The sequence below is a fragment of the Meles meles genome, chromosome 3 (assembly GCF_922984935.1).
Source record: "Meles meles chromosome 3, mMelMel3.1 paternal haplotype, whole genome shotgun sequence".
Taxonomy (NCBI): domain Eukaryota; kingdom Metazoa; phylum Chordata; class Mammalia; order Carnivora; family Mustelidae; genus Meles; species Meles meles.
Genome location: NC_060068.1, coordinates 119,648,765 through 119,668,660, shown reverse-complemented (window position 1 = coordinate 119,668,660; position 19,896 = coordinate 119,648,765). Strand labels below are relative to the sequence as shown.

The window sequence follows — 19,896 nt, the reverse complement described above, 5'->3', positions numbered from 1 at the left end:
ACGGGAGAATCTTTCCTCCCCTCTTCCAGCTTCTGGTGGCCCGAGGGGTGCCTTGATGTTCCTTGATTGGGAGCCACATTATTCCAATCTCTGCCTCTGAAATCACAGGACCTTCTTTGTCTGCACGTGGCTGGCATTCAAGGGCACTGGTCATCGGATTTACGGCCCTCCTTTATCAGCATGACCTCAATTTAACTATTACATCCACGAAGAAAGTTTTTAGCAATGAATGTGTGTTTCTTCGATAACGGTAAAAAAAAATGAGCCCTTTCTAATCTAGGGTTTCAGACTGTAGGTATAAAAATTCATTGATGTTCTTGATTGCCACAGCTTTTGTCTAATGGTTGAAAATCTTACAGAATTTTCAAAGTTCAAAATACTTTTTTTAAATTTTTTTTTAAGATTTTTATTTATTTATTTGACAGAGAGAGATCACAAGTAGGCAGAGAGGCAGGCAGAGAGAGAGAGGAAGAGAAGCAGGCTCCCTGCCGAGCAGAAAGCCCGACGTGGGGCTCTATCCCAGACCCTGAGATCATGACCTGAGCCGAAGGCAGAGGCTTAACCCACTGAGCCACCCAGGTGCCCCTCAAAATACATTTTTAAATATGTCATTTAAAACAAGAGTATTTCAGAGTTGAATACTTCAAGATACAAAATAAGTTTTTGTTTTTCAAAATTACAGACCATTTGAGATACATGGGTTTGAAATGCTCATTGTGTTTACTTTCTCTTGTGTTATTAAAATTTCACTGCAGGCGCAGTTGTTTTAGGTACGGGTAAACTTAAAAACTTTCTAGCTACATGTTTCTAGAGCACTGGTGAGCTATTGGAAATGAACAGTTTTTTTATTCTCCTTGTTATTTTCTGTCCTTCTTGTTATTTCTTGTTTCCCTAGGCAAGGAATTATTCCTCCAGGTCTTACAGAAAATGAATTATGGAGAGCAAAGTACATCTATGATTCAGCTTTTCATCCTGACACGGGTGAAAAGATGATTTTGATAGGAAGAATGTCAGCTCAGGTTCCAATGAACATGACCATCACAGGTTGTATGATGACATTTTATAGGTAAGTTATGGAAATGTAACAACCGTTCACTTTATACTCACAAGCTTAAAGTACATTTTTGTATGTAAATAGTTTTATTGAAATAAATGTCATTCCACGCTGAGTTCCATTTTGTGTAAATGTCATAGCTCGAGGGGGTGGCTTTAACTTTTCTCCCGTGCTAAATAAATAGTATTCTCTCTGTCGCTCAAAAGGAGATTGAATTTTTTCCATAACTCTAAACACCAGCAAGAAAATGAGATGGAGAAAGACAATTGAAAAGTCTCTAAGCAAATTCTCTTTTTAACCCATTGGTCAGACACAGCCGTAGCCGCAGCCGTAGACGCAGGCATTGAGCCTCTCACGTGCTGTGAGGAGGAAGCAGGGCTCCTTCACCTACGAACAGCTAGCTTTTCTCCCCAAGAGAAGGGATGTTGAGTGCCTGCTGTATGCCAGGCTGTCTGCAAATTTAAGATCAGGTTTAAGGAGGATGACTTGATCCTCACCGTAGCCCTTTGAGCTTGGGGTTACCCAACGCCAAAGAAGGAGGCTGAGAATCAGAGGGCACCCATCTGCCCCGCCACTCAGGTCCGAAGCCTTCGACGCACAGTCTCTGACCTAGCGTTCTCCTTCCGCAGTCCATCTCCTCTGTGGTTACTGGTGTTCACATTTTCTGTTCCGCCCAGCGGCTAGGTCACAGGCGATGGCCGGTGTGTGATGGATCGCTCTGTTTTAGGACCACGCCGGCGGTGCTGTTCTGGCAGTGGATCAACCAGTCCTTCAACGCCGTGGTCAATTACACCAACAGAAGCGGAGACGCTCCCCTCACTGTAAAGTAAGACCCTGAGACTTAATCGTTCTCCGTACTGCCCCAGTGTGCGTTGGGGTCAGCGGTGTGTAAACTGCTGGTGTTGTTCAGAATATTATGGGGCATATTTTCCAGTAGCCTTTCTCCTCCTGCCTTCCCATCAAGATGACCGTCTTATCCAGCCTGCCTTCTCAGACATAATTCGTGCTGTTAGGGATGCTGGTGAGCACACCCTCAGGCAGGACACAGGGCAGTTGAGGGCCGACCCCGGATGATAGGCTGTGCCCCGTCTATCCCGAGCCTGTGGCCAGATAACACCATCAAAAGTAGCAGCATCCAGAGTGTGATCTCTGCAGAAACCAAGGGGACTTTTATTTAGGATTTGTCTTTAAATAAGCCATCTGTAGAGCCAAACAGAAGGTAATAGGTTTAAAATGTTGCCTCCTGTAAAAAAAAAAAAAAAAAAAGTGTTTAAGCAGGCTTGAGAGATTAGCGAGCCAAAACTTTAAGCTCAACTTGGAGAACACTTCAGAGTGTTTTCTTTTTTGTCACTTTGGATGGCTTCTGACAGTCCATAGCCTTCTCTTGTCACCGTATGGAACAAAGTCTGTGGAAATCTGTCACCAACAGTGTTTAGCACACCTTCATTTCTTCCAACCCTTTGAATTAACACTTATTTTATTTATTTGTAATAATTTATTTATCTTTCGAGAGAGAGCACACCAGTGGTGGGGGGAGAGACAGGGAGAGGGATACAGAACCTTAAGCAGACTCCACGCCCAGGACAGAACCCAATGCGGGCCTCGATCTCACGAACCTGAGATCATTACCTGAGCCCAAACCCAGAGCCAGATGCTTAACTGACTGAGCCACCCAGGCGCCCCTAAAATTGTATTTAAAATAAGAGAAAACAGGGGCGCCTCGGTGGCTCAGTGGATTAAAGCCTCTGTCTTCGGCTCAGGTCTCAAGGTCCTGGGATCGAGCCCTGCATCGGGCTCTCTGCTCAGTGGGGAGCCTGCTTCCTCCTCTCTCTCTGCCTGTCTCTCTGCCTGCTTGTGATCTCTCGCTGTCAAATAAATAAAATCTAAAAAAAAAAAAAGAGAGAGAAAACAGCTGTGCTTAACTGCCTGTTGCAGATGGGACTTTTAGGATTTTGATACAGTGAGTTGCAGTTTTAAGAACAGCAGTGTGGCAGTTTTATCCCAGTACGTGTGTTTATATTTTGAGAAGTACTTTTAATTTAGGCAGATACGCTGTGCGCACTTCGGCCAAGATGCCGTTCCCTACACACTCGCAGCCCTTCCGTGCCCCACCCCGGCCCCGGCACCTACTCCCTCCGGCCGCTGCTGAAGGTGCTGGTCGGCTTGTCCACACGAAAGGCCACTCTTCTGGGGGCTGCTTGCTTCCAGTCTGCGTTGTCCGTTTGTAGAGTGATAATGAGGCTTGTTTTGTGGGCTCTTCCTTCTTAATCATGCCCTTTCACATTGTCCCCTCGTTTTCTCAGAAAATGTCGAACCCGAGTTTCCTGACATGCTCTCGTTTTTCACGCCCTGTCCTTTCTTTGCAGCGAGTTGGGAACAGCTTACGTTTCCGCGACAACGGGTGCCGTGGCAACAGCTCTAGGACTTAACGCCTTAACCAAGGTACTCAGATTTTTATTACCCCAGTAAGGCTTCTTCCTTTGTTCTTACCCGACTGCCCCCAGGTCTCTCCATTATTTCTCAAAATAGTTCAAGTCCTGGGACTTTCTTGTTACCATCATTATCTTTGCCTGCCCATCTCAGTGGGGTCTCAGAAGGGCTGTCACCAGCCACCTCTGCCAAGGCCCTGGTCTGTCCCTGGCACTGTGTCTTACATGCCCAGGGTCCCCAACCCTAACTTCCCACTAGAGGCTGTGGACCGAGGAGTGTGCCCGCACCCACACCTCTGGAAAGGTGGAGACGCCAGCGCCTGAACTCATGACCCCGTGACTCCAAAGCCCCCCGGTCCATCAGTCAGGCCAATCCGGCAAATGTCTTGGAAGCAGGCCTTGTCCCAGTGCACCTGTGCTAGAAATCCACAAACATCCCCAGGAAACGAGTTTTGAAAGTACTCCTGGCCTGAGTTGCCACACAAATAAGACTGTTTTTTTAGCAAGCTTTCAAGGAGAAGTACGTATTTGCATTCAGTCACACGGGCAAAGTACGATAATGCTTTTGGGATTTTTCTTTCCGCAGCATGTCTCACCACTCATAGGACGTTTTGTTCCCTTTGCTGCCGTGGCTGCTGCTAATTGCATTAATATCCCATTAATGAGGCAAAGGTAAGATTCATATGCAGTCTTAGAAAGGACTGGTGCTTGACAGTACAGTCTGGTAATAATTCGTTTTGTTGAAACTTTTAACAATTCATTTTAATATTTATGGATGGAATTACATGGGACCTCAGGTTTGTTTCCAAGTAATCTGTCATGGGCACAAGAATGGCTCCATTAACAAGCTTAGCCATGAGTTGCTAATTATTGAAGAGGCTAATGAGTATGTGGGGGGTTAGAATACTCTCTCTACTTCTGTGTAATAAAAAGTTTAAAACACATATTTCAAACTAACATTTGGTTGTTTTAGAGCTAGGCAAAGAAGGCCCATGTGCAGAAAGTCTGTTCTGTAAAATAGACTGCCCCCCCACCCCAGAACTGTCTTAATGGGTTTAAAATAATATTAATCTATATTTTTGGAAGTATTTTGTAGAACTGGCAGAAATTAAAAGGGAAGAAAGAACAAGAAAAAGCATTTTGGAATGGATAATGAAGAACAGGGTAAAATAGGAGCTATAATTTTAGTGCTAGTGGCCAGAGTTAACTGTCCAGCGGTCCCATAGACTAGTGATTCCCGTGTCAGTGTGGTGAGTTTACTCACTAATGCCGTGTTTTATAATTGTCTCTCCTTTGGAAAGCTGCTGAGATTTGCATGTGAGCATAGAAATTAGCCTTACCTTTAAGTTAGCATGTTCACCCTTTGAATTACATTGTTATTAAAAATGCAACACTTTTTTTCCATGGAGTTTACTAGTGTTATTTTACTTTTCTTTTTTTAAGATTTTATTTACTTATTTATTTATTTGAGAGAAAGAGAGACTAACACTGAGCAGGGGGAGGGGCAGAGGGAGAGGATCCTGGGATTGAGTCCCGAGTTCAGCCCCATGCTCAGCAGGGAGTCTGCTTCTCTCTCTCCCTCTGCCCCTCCCCACTGCTCGTTCTCTCTTTCTCTCAAAGAAATAAAATCTTTAAAAAATAAAAGTAGACCTGTTAGTGCCAAAAATGACACTTGAGTGGGCATTTGGATTCAGTATGGACTTGATATTCCGTAGCACAGTGCCATTTCCAACCATCTCACAAGGGCCTCTGTGAACTTCTTTGCCTGCGTTTTGCTCGGCAGGGAGCTCAAAGTTGGCATTCCCGTCACAGATGAGAATGGGAACCGCTTGGGTGAGTCGGCCAACGCTGCAAAACAAGCCATCGCGCAAGTCGTCGTCTCCAGGATTCTCATGGCAGCCCCGGGCATGGGTTAGTAGCTCTTTGTCCACGGGCCCTGGCTATGGCCTGCGGGGCGGGAAGCCACGGCGCAGCGTGGGCACGGAAGTGGTGTGATCCTGAGGCTTTGGGGGCGTGACATCCACGCTGTGTGCAGCGTGAAGAGGGCCAGCCGTGATGGTCGGAACCTGGCGAGGAGGCTGGCTCGCTACAGCAGGCCAGTGATATGGGGCTGGTTTGGACCAGGGCAGGGACAGTACAGGCGATGAGAACTTGAAGGCAAAGATTTTGATTTTCATATACCTTGAGAAGAAACTTCTAAAAGTTCTTGAATCAGAATAATTTCTACTGGAGATTTACTTGTATTGATGAGAAACCCTTGGAATACAAACCAAGTCGGGTCGGTTAGAGCAGCTGTGAAAATGTATGCCAAGTTTCTGCCCAGTTTTGTCCATAGGGCTGGGAGTTGACATGACCCACAGCCAAAATCTGCATTGTATGTGGCTCCTCTGAGACCCTTTCGCCCACTCCTAGGACTTCCTGGAGCCACCCTCAGACCAAGGCCGAGAGAAGAGTCTCAGACTTACTCAGGAAACAGAGGGCCTGGGAAGTCTAGTGTTCTTTACAAAAAAATAAAATAAAATAAAATTAATGGGATTAATTTCATCATCTCAACTGAATGCAAAAAGCACTTGGCTATTAACCAGGCTGTCAAAAGAAGCACACTTAATCAGTTGTTGTCAGCTTGTCCTGCTAGTATCTTTTGTTGTCTTTAAGTGCCTTTTGTCATTGTGAGTCTCATCAGTGCACAAGTAGGAGTAGGTAACCAAAGTTGAAGAAGAGGGCCTGACGTAAAACTTTGGGGAACATTATAGTGGCATCGGTTACAATCCCACATCATTCATGTTATCTGATGTAGCCACTGTTAACTGATTGAATGAAGGGACCCCTTGGCGTCCTCAGGAGACAGCGGTGCTCCCTACGGAGGGTGTGTGTGCTGTGGGAACCACAGTCGTGAAACAGACCAGGGTCCCCAGAGTCTGGGACCAGCAAACGGTCACTGACCCACGAGGGGCTGCGGCGCCTGTCCCAACCCGCCCACCGTGTCCAGATTTCCACATCTGCCGCCATCGGATTTGCAACTCCAACCTCTGTCCTGCATTTGCTTTTGGTTTCCATTTTGTTCTTGCTCATTTTGAAATATGAGGTTCCCCTTTGCAGCTCAGCCAGCCCAACAGATCTATTTCTAGTGGCTTGGTTATTTTAAACATTAATGAGTCCCCAGAGAAGAAACACAACTTTCTGTCCCAGTGGAAGCTATAGAGGTAATGGCCAGATGGAAGTGGTTGATGTGACAGATTAGTCTGATAGAAATTGTACTATAACTTATAATAATACATGTCAATAATAAGTAATAAATGTACTACCACTACCCGAGGTGTTACGTGCATTATTGTCTCCAACCATCATAGCCAGTTTGATAGAATTCTCCCCATGTTATTGATGAGGAAAACAGAACACTGAGGCCCAGAGAAGTTAGGTGACTTTTCTTCCTCAAGGCAGGAATCTTTTTCTTAAGGCAGAATCTTTATACTGGACTCCACGTGGGAGGGATGCCTGGGGAAGGTTGCATTTGTTTAATTAGCACAGAAGGGGAAAATTCCTGAGGTTTGTACTGTTTCAAGGTAAATGTGAAGTTCTCTTCAAGATTATAAAATTTTCTGGCTGGTAAAGAGCATTATTACATTGTTTTAAATTTTTTGAAATGCTAAAGCATTCTAAAGAATTACTGCAAACAATTTCGCTCTGCCAATGTGAATATAGCCTAAAAGTGACATAAAACTTTTTGTAAAATGGTTGAAAAAGACGTGAGCTGAAAATAAATAGTAAAGAAAGATTGAAATGGATGTCTTTCCTTGCAGCCATCCCTCCATTTATCATGAACACTTTGGAGAAGAAAGCCTTCCTAAAGGTAAGCCCCAGTTCTAATCTCTGTCTCATTCCTTTCGATTCCTTTTCAGACTTCAAACGATACAGAATATTTCCTACCCAGTGCATAAAGAATTTGAAGGACAATGGCACTTAGGCACTTGTGTAAATAAAAAGATGTTTCCAGGATCATTTTACTTCTGATCTCACATCTTTGAAAAAGCTTTCGAAACTGAAGGTGGCTACCCACTCCGAGGCTGTACTCGGTTACAGCTTATCTTGGTCATCCGTCGGATGCCCAGCCAGGTGATCATGAAGAGACACTGTGAATCTGGGGTGACGTGTGTGTAAGTCACTACACATACTACCAGAAATGAAAAAAGAGTTTGGAGTAGTAGCTTTATAGGACCCTGAATATAGTGCCCAGTGTATTTTCCTTTGATGATCATATCTAGTAAGTAATTCATTGATCTGTCAGCCACCTCCCTTCAGGGTCTGAAAATATTACAGGATGACACTGTGAGCAAGGAGTCTCAATGGTTCCCCACTGCTTTTTCTAGCTTCCTGGCTTAAAGCAGAAGTGTTCGTGCTTCACTCTCATTTTCCCTTTCTTTCACAAGCGGGATACGGTAGAACAGGGTGACTCACTTGGCTCATGTGGTTTGGAAAGTGGCCTTGGTAGATCTGCCAAGAAAAAGAAGCCCGATTTCTCGCTGGAGGAGCAGGTGTGTTGTGGGGAAGACCACAGCTCTCCTGGGGTGAATTGTTTTGGCTCTGGGAAACAGAACCGTAACATCGGGGGGATGATATATAAAGCTTTAAATGAGGACATGGTTCACAAGCCAAACACTTCCTGAATGATGTCATTGATTAGGAGTATGTTCCCTGGCCCGTATACCTCCCGTGCACCCCAGCAGGAAAGCTACGGTCAACACCAAGTGAGCATTTCATAAACACTTTCAGTATAGGGGTGTTCTTAGAGAAGTAAGCCAGAAAGTCTGCTGTGAGGAAACAGTAATGTTGAGTGCCTCCTTTGACCCACATAGCCAGGTTGTCACCTGTCAGTGCCCCAACCCCACGTTAGGGAAAGGAGACCCTCTCTCCAGCACCTTTTCTCCTATTCTTGTTTACGTGCTTTGGGCACATGGAAGAAGTTTCTGTTCCATGAGTATCCTCCTCCAGCAATGTTACACGTCGGTATGAATTGTGCAGTGTGTTGTCATGGCTCTGTAGTGACGGGACTGTCCCAAAGAACAAAACAGTTACATACATGGACGCAGGAAAGCTGTTGGTATGGGCCAAAATGTCTTTGTGGACTCATCTGGCATTTTACCTACTTCACTGAGCTCTTCTGAGAATTAATGATGAAGTTTTTCCCAAATCTCTTTCTGGTGCAAAGCCCAGAAAAGGATGAACCCTTAAAAGCTGCTAATGGATTAGTTCTTGTACGGGAACAGCAACCATATCCTAAAACTACCAAGTTACACGCACATTTGGAATTCATCTCCATGATTTTCAAATAATCTGAAAAAAGTTAGTGCTCCTTTCTCTCTCTATCCCTGCTTTACTTACAGGAAGTGATCTGGGCTTTGAAAGAAGAAACCTATCAAATTAATTGAAGTGGAGTTTGCAGCATCCCTCTAGGACACTAGTAGTGAGTGGCCCCCCCAGGACACCCATAATTTTGCAGACATCGACTTGATGCCGTGCATTCTTCTCTCCTGGCTCTTGATCGGGGAAGGCTTTAGGATTAGGATTATAGTGGTTCAGCCAGGGCTTGTGTGGACCCAGGCAACCTTTCAGACTCACCTGGTTGCTAGCGCCTGAGGTAGTGACATGCCAGCTTTAGGAGCAATGGAGCATCGAAATAACCCTAACCCCCGCCCCCGAATGAATGCGAACAAGACTCGGGCTTTTAAAGCCAGACCAGATGTCTAGGTCAGTTACAAGTCTTGGAAATTGTCCTCCGAGTTTGACATAAAAGTGACAGCTCTTGCAAGAGAGGAGTAATAAGTGAGGCTCGTTGTCCAATAGCACAGCGAGCTTAAGATTGTCCTGAATCTACAGGCAGCCGTGAAAGCAGGTGGGAGGCCGCTCTCGGTGGCAGCACCCGCACTGCTGAGGCCGACCTGATCTACCTGATCTGCCTCTCATATGCTGCCCACAGAAGGGTCTGCGCAGCCTGCCTCCAGAGTAGAGGCTCCGGGCCTCGCCCCCTGCCCCTGCGGGCAGTGCTTTCTTCTGCAGTCTGGCTCCCGCCTGCGGGCGTTGGGCACACTCTGCCAGGAACCTGTGTCCGGATCATGGCTAGGGATTCCAGAAATGCTGGGAGCAAGTCCGCATTTGAAGCTCCAGCAATGCTGAGAAGTTAGGGCCCTGGGAAAAACAGGAAACGAGGTTGGTGCATTCTTCTCCAAGTGCAGGCGTGCCTTGGCGCTCCTGGGGTCTCAGCATTGTTGGAAAAGTTGCCAGAGTGTCTCTGATGCCTGAGTGACAAACGCCGGACAGAGACCCAGTTGGGCATCTTACATCATTGTGTTGCTCTGATGGATGGAAACTGATGCAGGTACAGCCTAATGGCATTTTCTGTGTGAAGGAGCCAGCAAATGCACAAGCAGTCAGCTCCCCATTGCCACTGTGCTGTGGGCTTTCTCACATTATAAATGAGTGTGTACTTTGTTTTCCTCCCTCTCCTCAGTGTGCACCTTCTAGCTTTGCTTGATACCGTATTCGCCCGTAATAACTTCGAGATGTACCACCTCGCCTGTCCTTCACGAAGCAGCCCTCTGTCTGCCCCACTCTCCCGCGCTGAAGGGCCCCACCAGGAGCTGGGAGAGGCCACCGGCCTCAGAACCACCGTGGCAAGGTCTGGAGCGGTGGTCAGAGTAGCCGACGCTCAGTCCCAGCATCCCACTGGCTACAGGGGGTCTGCTTGTGGCTGTCCTGCCCCAGACCTCCGAGGAGGACATTGCTTTGGGAAGGGAATGGTGGAATGTTGTTGAGCTGTTCATACACACATACCGCTCCCCAAGTGCAGCGTGGCCTTACCCTGAAACAGCATTTTGCCCATGTAGAGAGTCCCAGAGGACTTAACTGAGAGTCTAGCTCTTGCTAAAACATAGGCCAGGGTGGCTTGTCTTACTGTCCCTACATTTCCACCTCCAGAGCACTTGCCCGTTCCTTGGGAGAGGCTGGCTTCACCGTGCCCTTTCTACAGAGGCTACAGAGGCCATTTGTCCCACGGCTCATTATGGCCACGTGGGCGGTGTCTGCCTCCCTTTGTGCCCTGACTGTTCCCAGAGCCCCGGCGGCTGCGTGTGCCCCTCCGCAGGGAGGTGCTTAACCAGGCTTCTACCTCGGCCATGACCAAACCTACCTGCAAACATGAAACAAATGGCACATTCTTGGCGTTTTTAGCAGTTTGCTTGGGGAGCAGTGTGACTCCTCCCTCCCCCTACACTGAACCTTTTCCCAAGTGGAGCGCTGGAAAAAAGCATCCGCAGTGGACAGGAGACTCACAGAAATCTTTGTGTTAAACCAGAAAGCTCACTGCCGACAACCCAGCCCTTCGAAGGACCGCGTTCTCGAAGAATAACTCCTGTGGTCCCTTTACCTTGCGGCAGTTTCACTGGGAGTAAGCCCAGTTAATGTGGTTTGGGTCACATTGTGGTTCCTCATTCCTTAAGTTCTGCTCCTTCCATATCTCCTTTAACAAAAGGTGGCTGCTCTGTTGACTCCGGAGATTTTCAGGGCTTTCTGTTAGTTAAATGTGGGTGTAGCATTTATTTACCTACTCACTCATTTATTTACTCGGTTACACTTTGCTGAGTGCCTGTTACATGCCACGCAACATGCGAGGAGCTGAGTCATAGAAGCAGGGCTGGAGTCCTGCTCGTAGGGACCGTCCAGCTCAGGGACAGGAAGAGGTGCACGGCAGGGGTTCTGATCCTTGCTGGTTATAGCACAGGGAATAGAGGAGGGGACTTCCTCGACGACAGGCGGTGGCAGAGACTAGAAGAGGACGGCTCAAGGCTCCATGTTTTGCAGCAGCTCACAGAGAAGATACAGCATGGCTTCTTGGGAGACTTGTGGATGCCGGGGTGCCTGGCATTGGGGCCCTATATAGGGGGTTGACCATACCATATATAAAAATTAATAATATATAAAAATTAATTCCCCGTGGTTCATATACTCCAAATGTAAAAATCGACAACTGTAAAACTCCTAGCAAAATATAATAGACCACCTTTGAAATCGAGAGTTTGGCCAAGTTTTCTTAGACAAAACAGCAAAGGCAGTTCATGAGAGAAAAACTGATAAATTGGGCTTCATCAGAAGGGTAACATTCTGTTGTTTGAAAACTGTAAGAGATGAAAAGAGAAATAGACTGGGAGAAAATCTATACAAAGATTGTATCTGGTCAAGGATTTCTATCCAGAAGATATAAGTCGCTCAGTACTTGTGTGAGAAAACAACCCAGTTTTAAAATTGGGCAGCAGGTTTGAATGGATGTTTCACCAAATACATATCTATATCAAATAAGCACGTGGAAGACACTCAGTATCTTTACTTACTGGGGAAATTCACATTCAAACTACATGAGCTGTGACGGAGCACCTACAGGAATGGTTAAAATCAAAAGGACTGACCACAGCATGTGTTGGTGAGGATGTGGAGCATCTAGAACTCCCATATCCTGCTGGTGAGAATGAAGAATGGTATAGCCACTTTGGAGAATAGTTTGGTAGTTTCTTAAAAAGCGAAATAGATGCTTCAGCCATTTCCCTCCTAGCTGTTTACCTAGGAGAAATGAAAGCCTGTGTCCATAAGAGATGAATTCTTCACAACAGCTTTATTTGCAATAGCCCCAAACCCAGCAACAACCCAGGTGTTCGTCAGCAGGAGAATAAATGATCAAACTGTGCCTTTCCCATACCATGGAACTCCTCACTCAGCAAGGAAGGGTGACGAACTAGTGATCCATGCAGCCACCCGAATGAATCCCAAAATGATTTCCTAAAAAAATAGATACCATACTTAAAATGCTAGAGAATATAAACTTATGTAGTGGCGAAAAGGAGATCAGAGGTTGCCAGGGAATGGAGTGCAGGGTTTAGGAAAGAGAAAGGAGCTGCCAAGGGCACAAGGAACAAGGAAAGCGTTAGGGGTGATGGATACATTCACGACCCTGATCGTGGCGGTGGCTTCACAGCTGAGTACATGTATAAAAACTTAGGTTGTACACAGCAAATACGTGTGGTTTACTATATATCAGCAAAGCTACGAGAAAAAAGATGCTGGCGGAAGGAAGACTTTAGACCCATACTAACTTTCTGAGCTTTTTCCTCATAGAATATATGTCCTTTACACCTACGATTGCTCTTTATTTCACTGAAACTTTCATTTACAGTATCCTCTGTTTGCACGATGCTAAGGGTGTGAGTATGTAGGGGAAGACCAGACCTCCACAGCTCCCTCACAGAGTCTCAGGCTAAGTGCTGTTAAAGAGGTAGGAGTGAGGGGCGCCTGGGTGGCTCAGTGGATTAAGCCGCTGCCTTCGGCTCAGGTCATGATCTCAGGGTCCTGGGATCGAGCCCCGCATCGGGCTCTCTGCTCTGCAGGGAGCCTGCTTCCTCCTCTCTCTCTGCCTGCCTCTCTGCCTACTTGTGATCTCTCTCTCTGTCAAATAAATAAATAAAATCTTTAAAAAAAAAAAAAAAGAGGTAGGAGTGAGTCAAATGGTTAGGGTGCTGGAGAGGAGTCAGGAGACTCGGGGATGACATCCAGGTTGGGTTAAGTCAGAATTGTCCAGGACCATTGTCGTTGCTCAGAGCCTTTCCATCGAAACGTTCAGCATGAGCCATAGTCTGCCTTCTGCTCATATACATCTTCTTTGAGGCTGCTCACAGCTGGTCCCTGGGATAACATGTTAGCCCCGTTGGCTTCAGACTGGAGCCCACTTGAAATCAGAAGGCCACTCTCGGGCTCAAGTTCATCCTCCACACAATCTCCTTCAGCACTTAGTCTGCCTTCATCCAGCACGGACATCACATCTGGCAAGTGCCTGGGCGAGGACGTACGTCTCCTTATGAAGATCCGTCATCATCACACAGAGCTAGTTACCCAAGATACAATATGTCCTTTTCTTGCTGTCCTTTGAGGGGTGGGTCTGTCCCCTCTTGATGACATCTCTCCCTTCCTCTCTAGTACATGCCTCTCTCCCCTTATGTTAACCTGCGTGACGTACTTTTGCGCCAGAGGAGTCTTCTCGGGGACCAGGGTATGCCTCTCATGCAAGCTTCTTGGGGTTCATGATCTTTTAACAAGCTGTGTTGACTCTGCGCTAAGTTGGCTGATTTCATAACAACCAGTGCACAACTCGGCTGCCGCTGTTTCAGGGGCCTTGTTTCTAGAACCATCTATCCCATCGTTCTCTATCTTGCATGTTTTGGTACCACTCCTTTTTGAAAACTAAAAGTCTAACAGTGCCTATTCTCCAAAAGACCAACGAATTCATTCATTTCCATTAAAAAAAAAAAAAGCTACAGGCAAAAATTTTCTGTGGCAGCAGTAGTTTTAACCATATTGACAGCAACTAAAAGCAAGACGGGGAAGCTGTGGGGGAGGAGGGAAGTGTCTGCTGGGTTCCTGCTACGCTCCGGGCTCCGTCCCGGGTACTTGACGAATATCAACCTGGCGCAGCTCCCACGCACTTGGAGGCAACTGTTGCCATCCTCATTCTGCCGATAAAGAAACCAAAGCTTGGAGAGGGCGGGCTCTGGCTGTCCTGTCCCCACAGTCGGGAACCAGGCAGCAGGGCAGACGGTTGCATATAGGTCTGTCTGTCTGCCAGCCTGGGCACCAGGCTGCACCGCCTCCCCGGCAGGAGGTGACGATTCCTCTACCTGTTTAGAGCCGAGCATCTCTCAGATGACATGTGCAAGTGAAAAAAATGAGACCACTTGATCTTCGCATGTTGATCAAGGAGGCTGCAGGAAGTCAGGACTAACACGCTTGTTGCAGTGTCACCCCCAGATTTCACTAACCCAGGCCTAGGAACGTGGAGCATTTCCTCCCTATTAATCAGCGGAAGAAATTGTCTCTGTATGAAAAGTCTCCAAAATAATTTCTCTCTCAATACAGAGGTTCCCGTGGATGAGCGCACCTATTCAAGTTGGATTAGTTGGCTTTTGGTGAGTGGAATTAATTTATTTTTTAAAGGTAAATACACAGCATGTGAAAGATGAAGGAACAGGTTCATAAGGTGGGATGCAAGTTTTGAAAGTGAGGTCATCCCAGAATATCTGGAACTTACGGTCCCAAAAATTAGACGGAAGTTGAAAGAAACCTACAATGTTTGGGACTATTTGCATGATTCTCTTTTAAACTTCTGCTAGGTCTCTGATGTTTTTTAAAATTATCTTGATAGTCCTTGGTAATAAAATTAGACAAACAAGACGTATTTTTTGTAAGGAAATACGGTGCTCAGAAGAAAGGGGGTTGTTATAAAAGTAAAAGAGAGGAAGAATCTGGAACTCGTCCACTTGAAAATACTCTCATTTGTCTTTTTCTTGTTTCTTTTTTAAGTTTGGTATTTGCTACACCTCTGTGCTGTGCTCTGTTTCCTCAGAAAAGGTATGTAAAAAAAAAAAAGTCCAAGAAAAAAAAAAGGCATGTATTTGCTATTCCTCGGAACCATCATGAGTTTTAATCCTGGAAACCAGTTGAAGACATGGGTGCTGTTACCCTGTTTCACTTGAAGGGAAGTTGAGATGCGAAAAGATTAAAGCCAGGTCTCTAAAAGGAAGAGATAGAGGCAGAAGTCCAAGACACACCTGTTGAATCTCCAAACTCTCTTTATCCAGCTCCACCATTACATTTGGGAATGCTTTATTCTTTTGTAAGAGTCGGGTTAACTCTGGTACAAATTGGCGTTTATAAAAAATTTAAATATGGCTTCTCGTCATCCAGTCCATTGGCCAGGGCAGCCGCAACACAGGCATATTCAAACTTAAAAGACCATCCCAGGGGCAGCGGTTATATGCACGTAGCGTCCGTGGTTGGTTTATTTGCTGCCCTTCTTCCTGATTAGTTTCTTGCCTTAAAATCCGTTCTGTGTCCTTTCATCACAAGCTACCCTTAAATCCCGCTTTTGATGGAAGAACTGGGTGGATGGGCATTAAATCGGCACGGGATACATCAAGGTCTTCTGCCTCTTGCCGATCTGACATGAAGGCACAGAGAGCAGCATTTTGTTGTTTTGCTTTTGTCTGAGAGTTACCAGGCTCCTGCCTTGGTAATACCGCCAGCGGGCCCCAGACCTGGTACAGCCTTTCATGCCCGAGGCTTTCCAATGCCGACGAGGTGTACTGGAACTCACTTTCTCAGGTCTGCTCCACCTGATAAAGAACTCTGCCTTTTATCTCCTCTCTCACTTCTGTCTTCAAATCCTACTGGTCTTAAATAGGGCATTAAATGTCAAGGAGAGGGAGCCTCGAAATCACCTTGATGCCTAGAGCCATACCCCTTGGGAGGGGGCCACACCTTCAGAATTTATCCTCTGAGCCCACTACAGATGCATTTCCTCAAATCCAAAGAGGGGTAATTACACCTATTTCCTTTCCAAACCCCCAAAGCTCAGGACTTAACATAAGAAAAGTTTATTTCTTTAATATATACCAGCGTCGGACAGTTGACGTTGTACTCAGTGACATAGAGATAGTATATGTGAAATGCTGAGAACACCCAACACAATGTAAGCCCTGAATATATGTAGCTGTTATAATTTAGAGATGGAAGGATTTGAAAATCCATTAAGGAGTTTCCTACATAGGCCTTGGTTTAAATGAAGCTTATTCCCGGTTTTTGCTTATACGTTTGTTTCTTTTTCTTTTTGTTTCTTACTCCCCAGTTGGATAGCACAGGATTACTCATATTCCTTGGTTCGTTACGCACTATCCTCATTGGTCCAAACATGACCCTATTTTTTTAAATGATATCATGAATATCCATGAGTCCGCTGCCCACTCATGAATACAAATATGACCAAGAAGTTATGTGTTTTTGTAGGTTCTTCCCAGCCCATCCTCCTCCCTCCTGCAGATTGAACCATTATGCTGCATTTCATATTTATCAGACAGTTGCATTTTAAAAATTTTATTATATATATTTTCCTAATGTTGTTTCGTTTTGCCTCTTTGGGAACTTTTTAGGCAAGGGTGTCATGCCATATATAGTCCTCTGCTGCTCGTTCTTTTTTATTTAATATCATGTAGCTAAGATCCATCCACATTCCTGCGTGTCGCGAAGTTCATTCACGGTTTACTGCAGTGAAATAGTCCATGGTATAAATATGCCACCGTCCTCCATTCTCCTGCACACATGGAAATAATCCTTACCAGCATTTGTGGTGGTAAGCAGCAAGAAAGTGTTGCTTTGGGAGGAAATCACAGCTTTAAATGTATTTATTAGAAAGGAAGAATGGCTGAAAATCCAGCCCTAAGTTCCAATTTAAGGTCAAAAAGGAACAGAAAGAATAAACTGCGGGGAAAGAGAAAGGAAGGAGATTAGAAACAGGAGGATACAGGAAGTCAAAAGTTGGTTCTTTGAAAATAGTAACAAAATGGTAACAAATAGTAGCAAAATCATCTTGTGATGTCAGTCATGACAAAAAGAACAGATAATACAAATGAAGAAAACTACAACTATTAAAGCGCGATTCTCCCCACCATCCAGGAGGGTTTGAATAACTTTAATTCCAAAATCAGGGTTTGCCTTTATAATATAGTAATAGTAATTATGAGGACTTCTAGATCGATGGAAAAACAGAACCAAGAGGCCGTATAGCATGTTGGTTGGGAGCATGGCTTTGGGTTCAAGAAAGACCTGGCTTTGAATCTCAGGTGTTACTCCAGTTTCCTTATCTGTAAAACTAGGATAATATCAGACTTTCAGGGTTTTTATAAGGATTAAAATGCATAATATCTGGTCCAACAAATGGACAGATCATCAGCGGCGTGGCGTCATTGTAAGACTATCCCACGTCCACTGTGTAGAACATAACCATAATGGTACTTTTCCCCCCTATGTTCACAGTATTTCTCTTATTTTTTTTACATTTGTTTATATATCTATATTCTGTCTTTTTCTAACTTCATATTTTTCCACATCTCAACTATATTATAGACCAAATCTTTTTAAAAGACAAATTATGTATCAAAAAAAAAAAAAAAAAGACTAATTACATATCAAAATATTACCAGGTTTTCTGGTAATAAGCACTCTGGACAATTTTTCTTCATGCTTTTATATAATAAGTATGCATTTATAACCCAAAAAAAAAAAAAACAAGCTTTAAGGCATATACACATACAGTGCATTCAAGTACTTTTAAATGCATAAAGCAAAGACTGACAGAGGTCATCGCTCAGTGGTGTGTGACAATGAGTGATGGTTTTTTCTTGTACAGCTTAGTATTTTCTAAAAGGTTTGCAATAAGCATATATTATTATACAATGAAGAAAAGAATATTCGTGCAAGTGAATTTTTAGTGTTAAAAATTCCACTAAGTACATTTGACTTTTCTACTAATGGTAAACATTATTTTGTTTTCTTGGGGAGGCCGCATCACCACGCACTGCCTCCCAGTGCCAGCGGGGGCTGAGAGTGTCCTTCCGTGCTTGCCTTCCTCCCAGCCATGAACAGTTTTTAAGCTTTTAATAATTTGGGGGCTCTTAAACTGCATTTCTTTGATTATTAGCAACAATTAATTTTCCAGAAGGAACCAGGCATTCATGTTCAAGGCACGGGAAGCATTTTTCAAACAGGACTGTCTTACAGTGCTAGTCGTGATTCGGGGAGCAGCGTGGGGGGGTCCCTTCTCTGCTGTGTTGAGAGTCTTGTTCTCTGCTCTGCCCCTGTAATAATCCTGTCATCTCTCCCTTACCCAGTTCCATGTCTGTGACAAGTTTGGAGCCTGAGTTGCAAGCCAAGATCCAAGAGACCTATCCTGAATTACGACGTGTATACTTTAATAAGGGGTTGTAAAGTAGCGGAAGAAACTCTACAGCTTATCCCGCCTACTGCAAACCTGGTGAGGAAAAGCCTGTTCGACCTGGGTTCTCCCAGTTACAGAAACCTTTTAAAGACCCACTTTAGCCTTTTAGAGTCAAACTGCTACTCTCAGCACAGCACCTGGTACGGGCCAGGCGCCCAACTACCTGTTGGCTCCCTTACATTTGAATCACGATGTAATTTACAGAAATACCCTTCCTCTAGCTTTTATAGTAATTGTTTTCCAAAGACGATATACAGCCCTCACCCAGAGTTTTAAAAAGCACTGCTAGGCATAGAGTAGATGTTCAGCATACACTCAATAAATATGTATTGACTATCAGTGAGTGGAAAGGAAATCTGTTTGAAATACTGAATTTTTTACCCCATTCTTGTTTCAAATCACTCAGCAGTGATTGGAGAAAACACAGAAGCTCTGAGTCTAGGCTATAAAAAGTGACTCGTAAATATTTAGGACGTTTGCTTCCACTTTGGGCAGGGCGTAACCCAAAGTAGATGTGGAGCCTTCCGGGTTTATAGGGTAAAAGCTCTTCCATCTACTTCCCAAAGGTCACAGTAACAGACAAATGTGATGAGCCATCCCAGCTGTCAGCAGCTATATATGCGTTCATATCACTGGTAGATTTCTTTGGTTGACTCTGAAATTTACTCTATTTTACATTCCTGTGAAGTTAATCTTACTTTGCACTCGTTGACTTTATATTCAATTATTTACGTCAAATCAAATAACTGAAATATACAAATGTCTAATTTTGGAAGTATGTTCAATACCAATGCTGTATGAGTGGGTTGGATCTAGTTTATTTGATCTTCTTAGCAGTAAGAGCACAGGCCCAGCTAGGTACATGTCTTTTCTTCTCATAGACCCCTTCGGCTCTCAGAAAGATGGAAATAATGTGTGTGTGAATCAGTGACGAATGAATTGTACTTGAATATCGTGTGTTACATTCCACCCTGTTTGACAACAAGGAGTCCATGGACCACTGTTTACATCATCTGTAGTAGCTTCACATCTGTTTAATGTAACATTATGTTTCAAGTCTGAAGATGTTCTAGGCCTGTGCCAGGTGGTGGCAGTGTGGAGTGAGGCCACTCGGCTCGATTGTAATTCAGAGACTTGTAAGTGGGAAAAAAAAAAAAAAAAATGTAGAAACTAGTTTTGACAGATTTTTCCAGACAATGTGACCAGACTGAATTTCCTTATAAAGAAAAAATGGTGTGCCTTGTGTCTGTGTTTCTCTTTTCTCTGAAAGGATTAAAGGATCTGAAGCTTGGGGCCACTCTGAGCCTTCCTTTGTGCCACCAGAATTTTCTCATTTAGATTTTCTGTCTGAAACCATTTGAGGCAAACTAGCTTCCCCATGCCATGCTGGCCTTGGATGTGTTTTGCCGCCGTAGATGCTTCTCTTTAAAAAGTAGGAAGAGCCTGAAATTCAAGGCAGATCTCCATGAGGTGCTGAAAGGGTGCTTTTAAGGAGAAACCGAAGCCCCCCCCCAAACAACCTGTCCCTGTTAATCTCAGAATTCTTACTC

The 19,896-nt window shown here is 44.7% G+C and overlaps 1 protein-coding gene across 3 annotated transcripts in view; it reads left to right on the top strand.

The window, feature by feature from the left end:
- Positions 1–19,639, top strand: part of SFXN1 (sideroflexin 1) — a 37,154-nt gene extending 17,515 nt beyond the window's left edge. For all 3 annotated transcript variants that reach the window (XM_045999499.1, XM_045999497.1, XM_045999498.1), the window contains exons 3-11: positions 896–1,066; positions 1,782–1,880; positions 3,421–3,496; positions 4,070–4,155; positions 5,267–5,394; positions 7,284–7,333; positions 14,434–14,483; positions 14,878–14,925; positions 18,240–19,639. In XM_045999499.1, the coding sequence (XP_045855455.1) occupies positions 896–1,066; positions 1,782–1,880; positions 3,421–3,496; positions 4,070–4,155; positions 5,267–5,394; positions 7,284–7,333; positions 14,434–14,483; positions 14,878–14,925; positions 18,240–18,336 (805 nt within the window). In that variant the 3' untranslated portion in view covers positions 18,337–19,639. The remainder of the gene's footprint in view (positions 1–895; positions 1,067–1,781; positions 1,881–3,420; positions 3,497–4,069; positions 4,156–5,266; positions 5,395–7,283; positions 7,334–14,433; positions 14,484–14,877; positions 14,926–18,239) is intronic.
- The last annotated feature ends 257 nt before the right edge of the window (positions 19,640–19,896 follow it).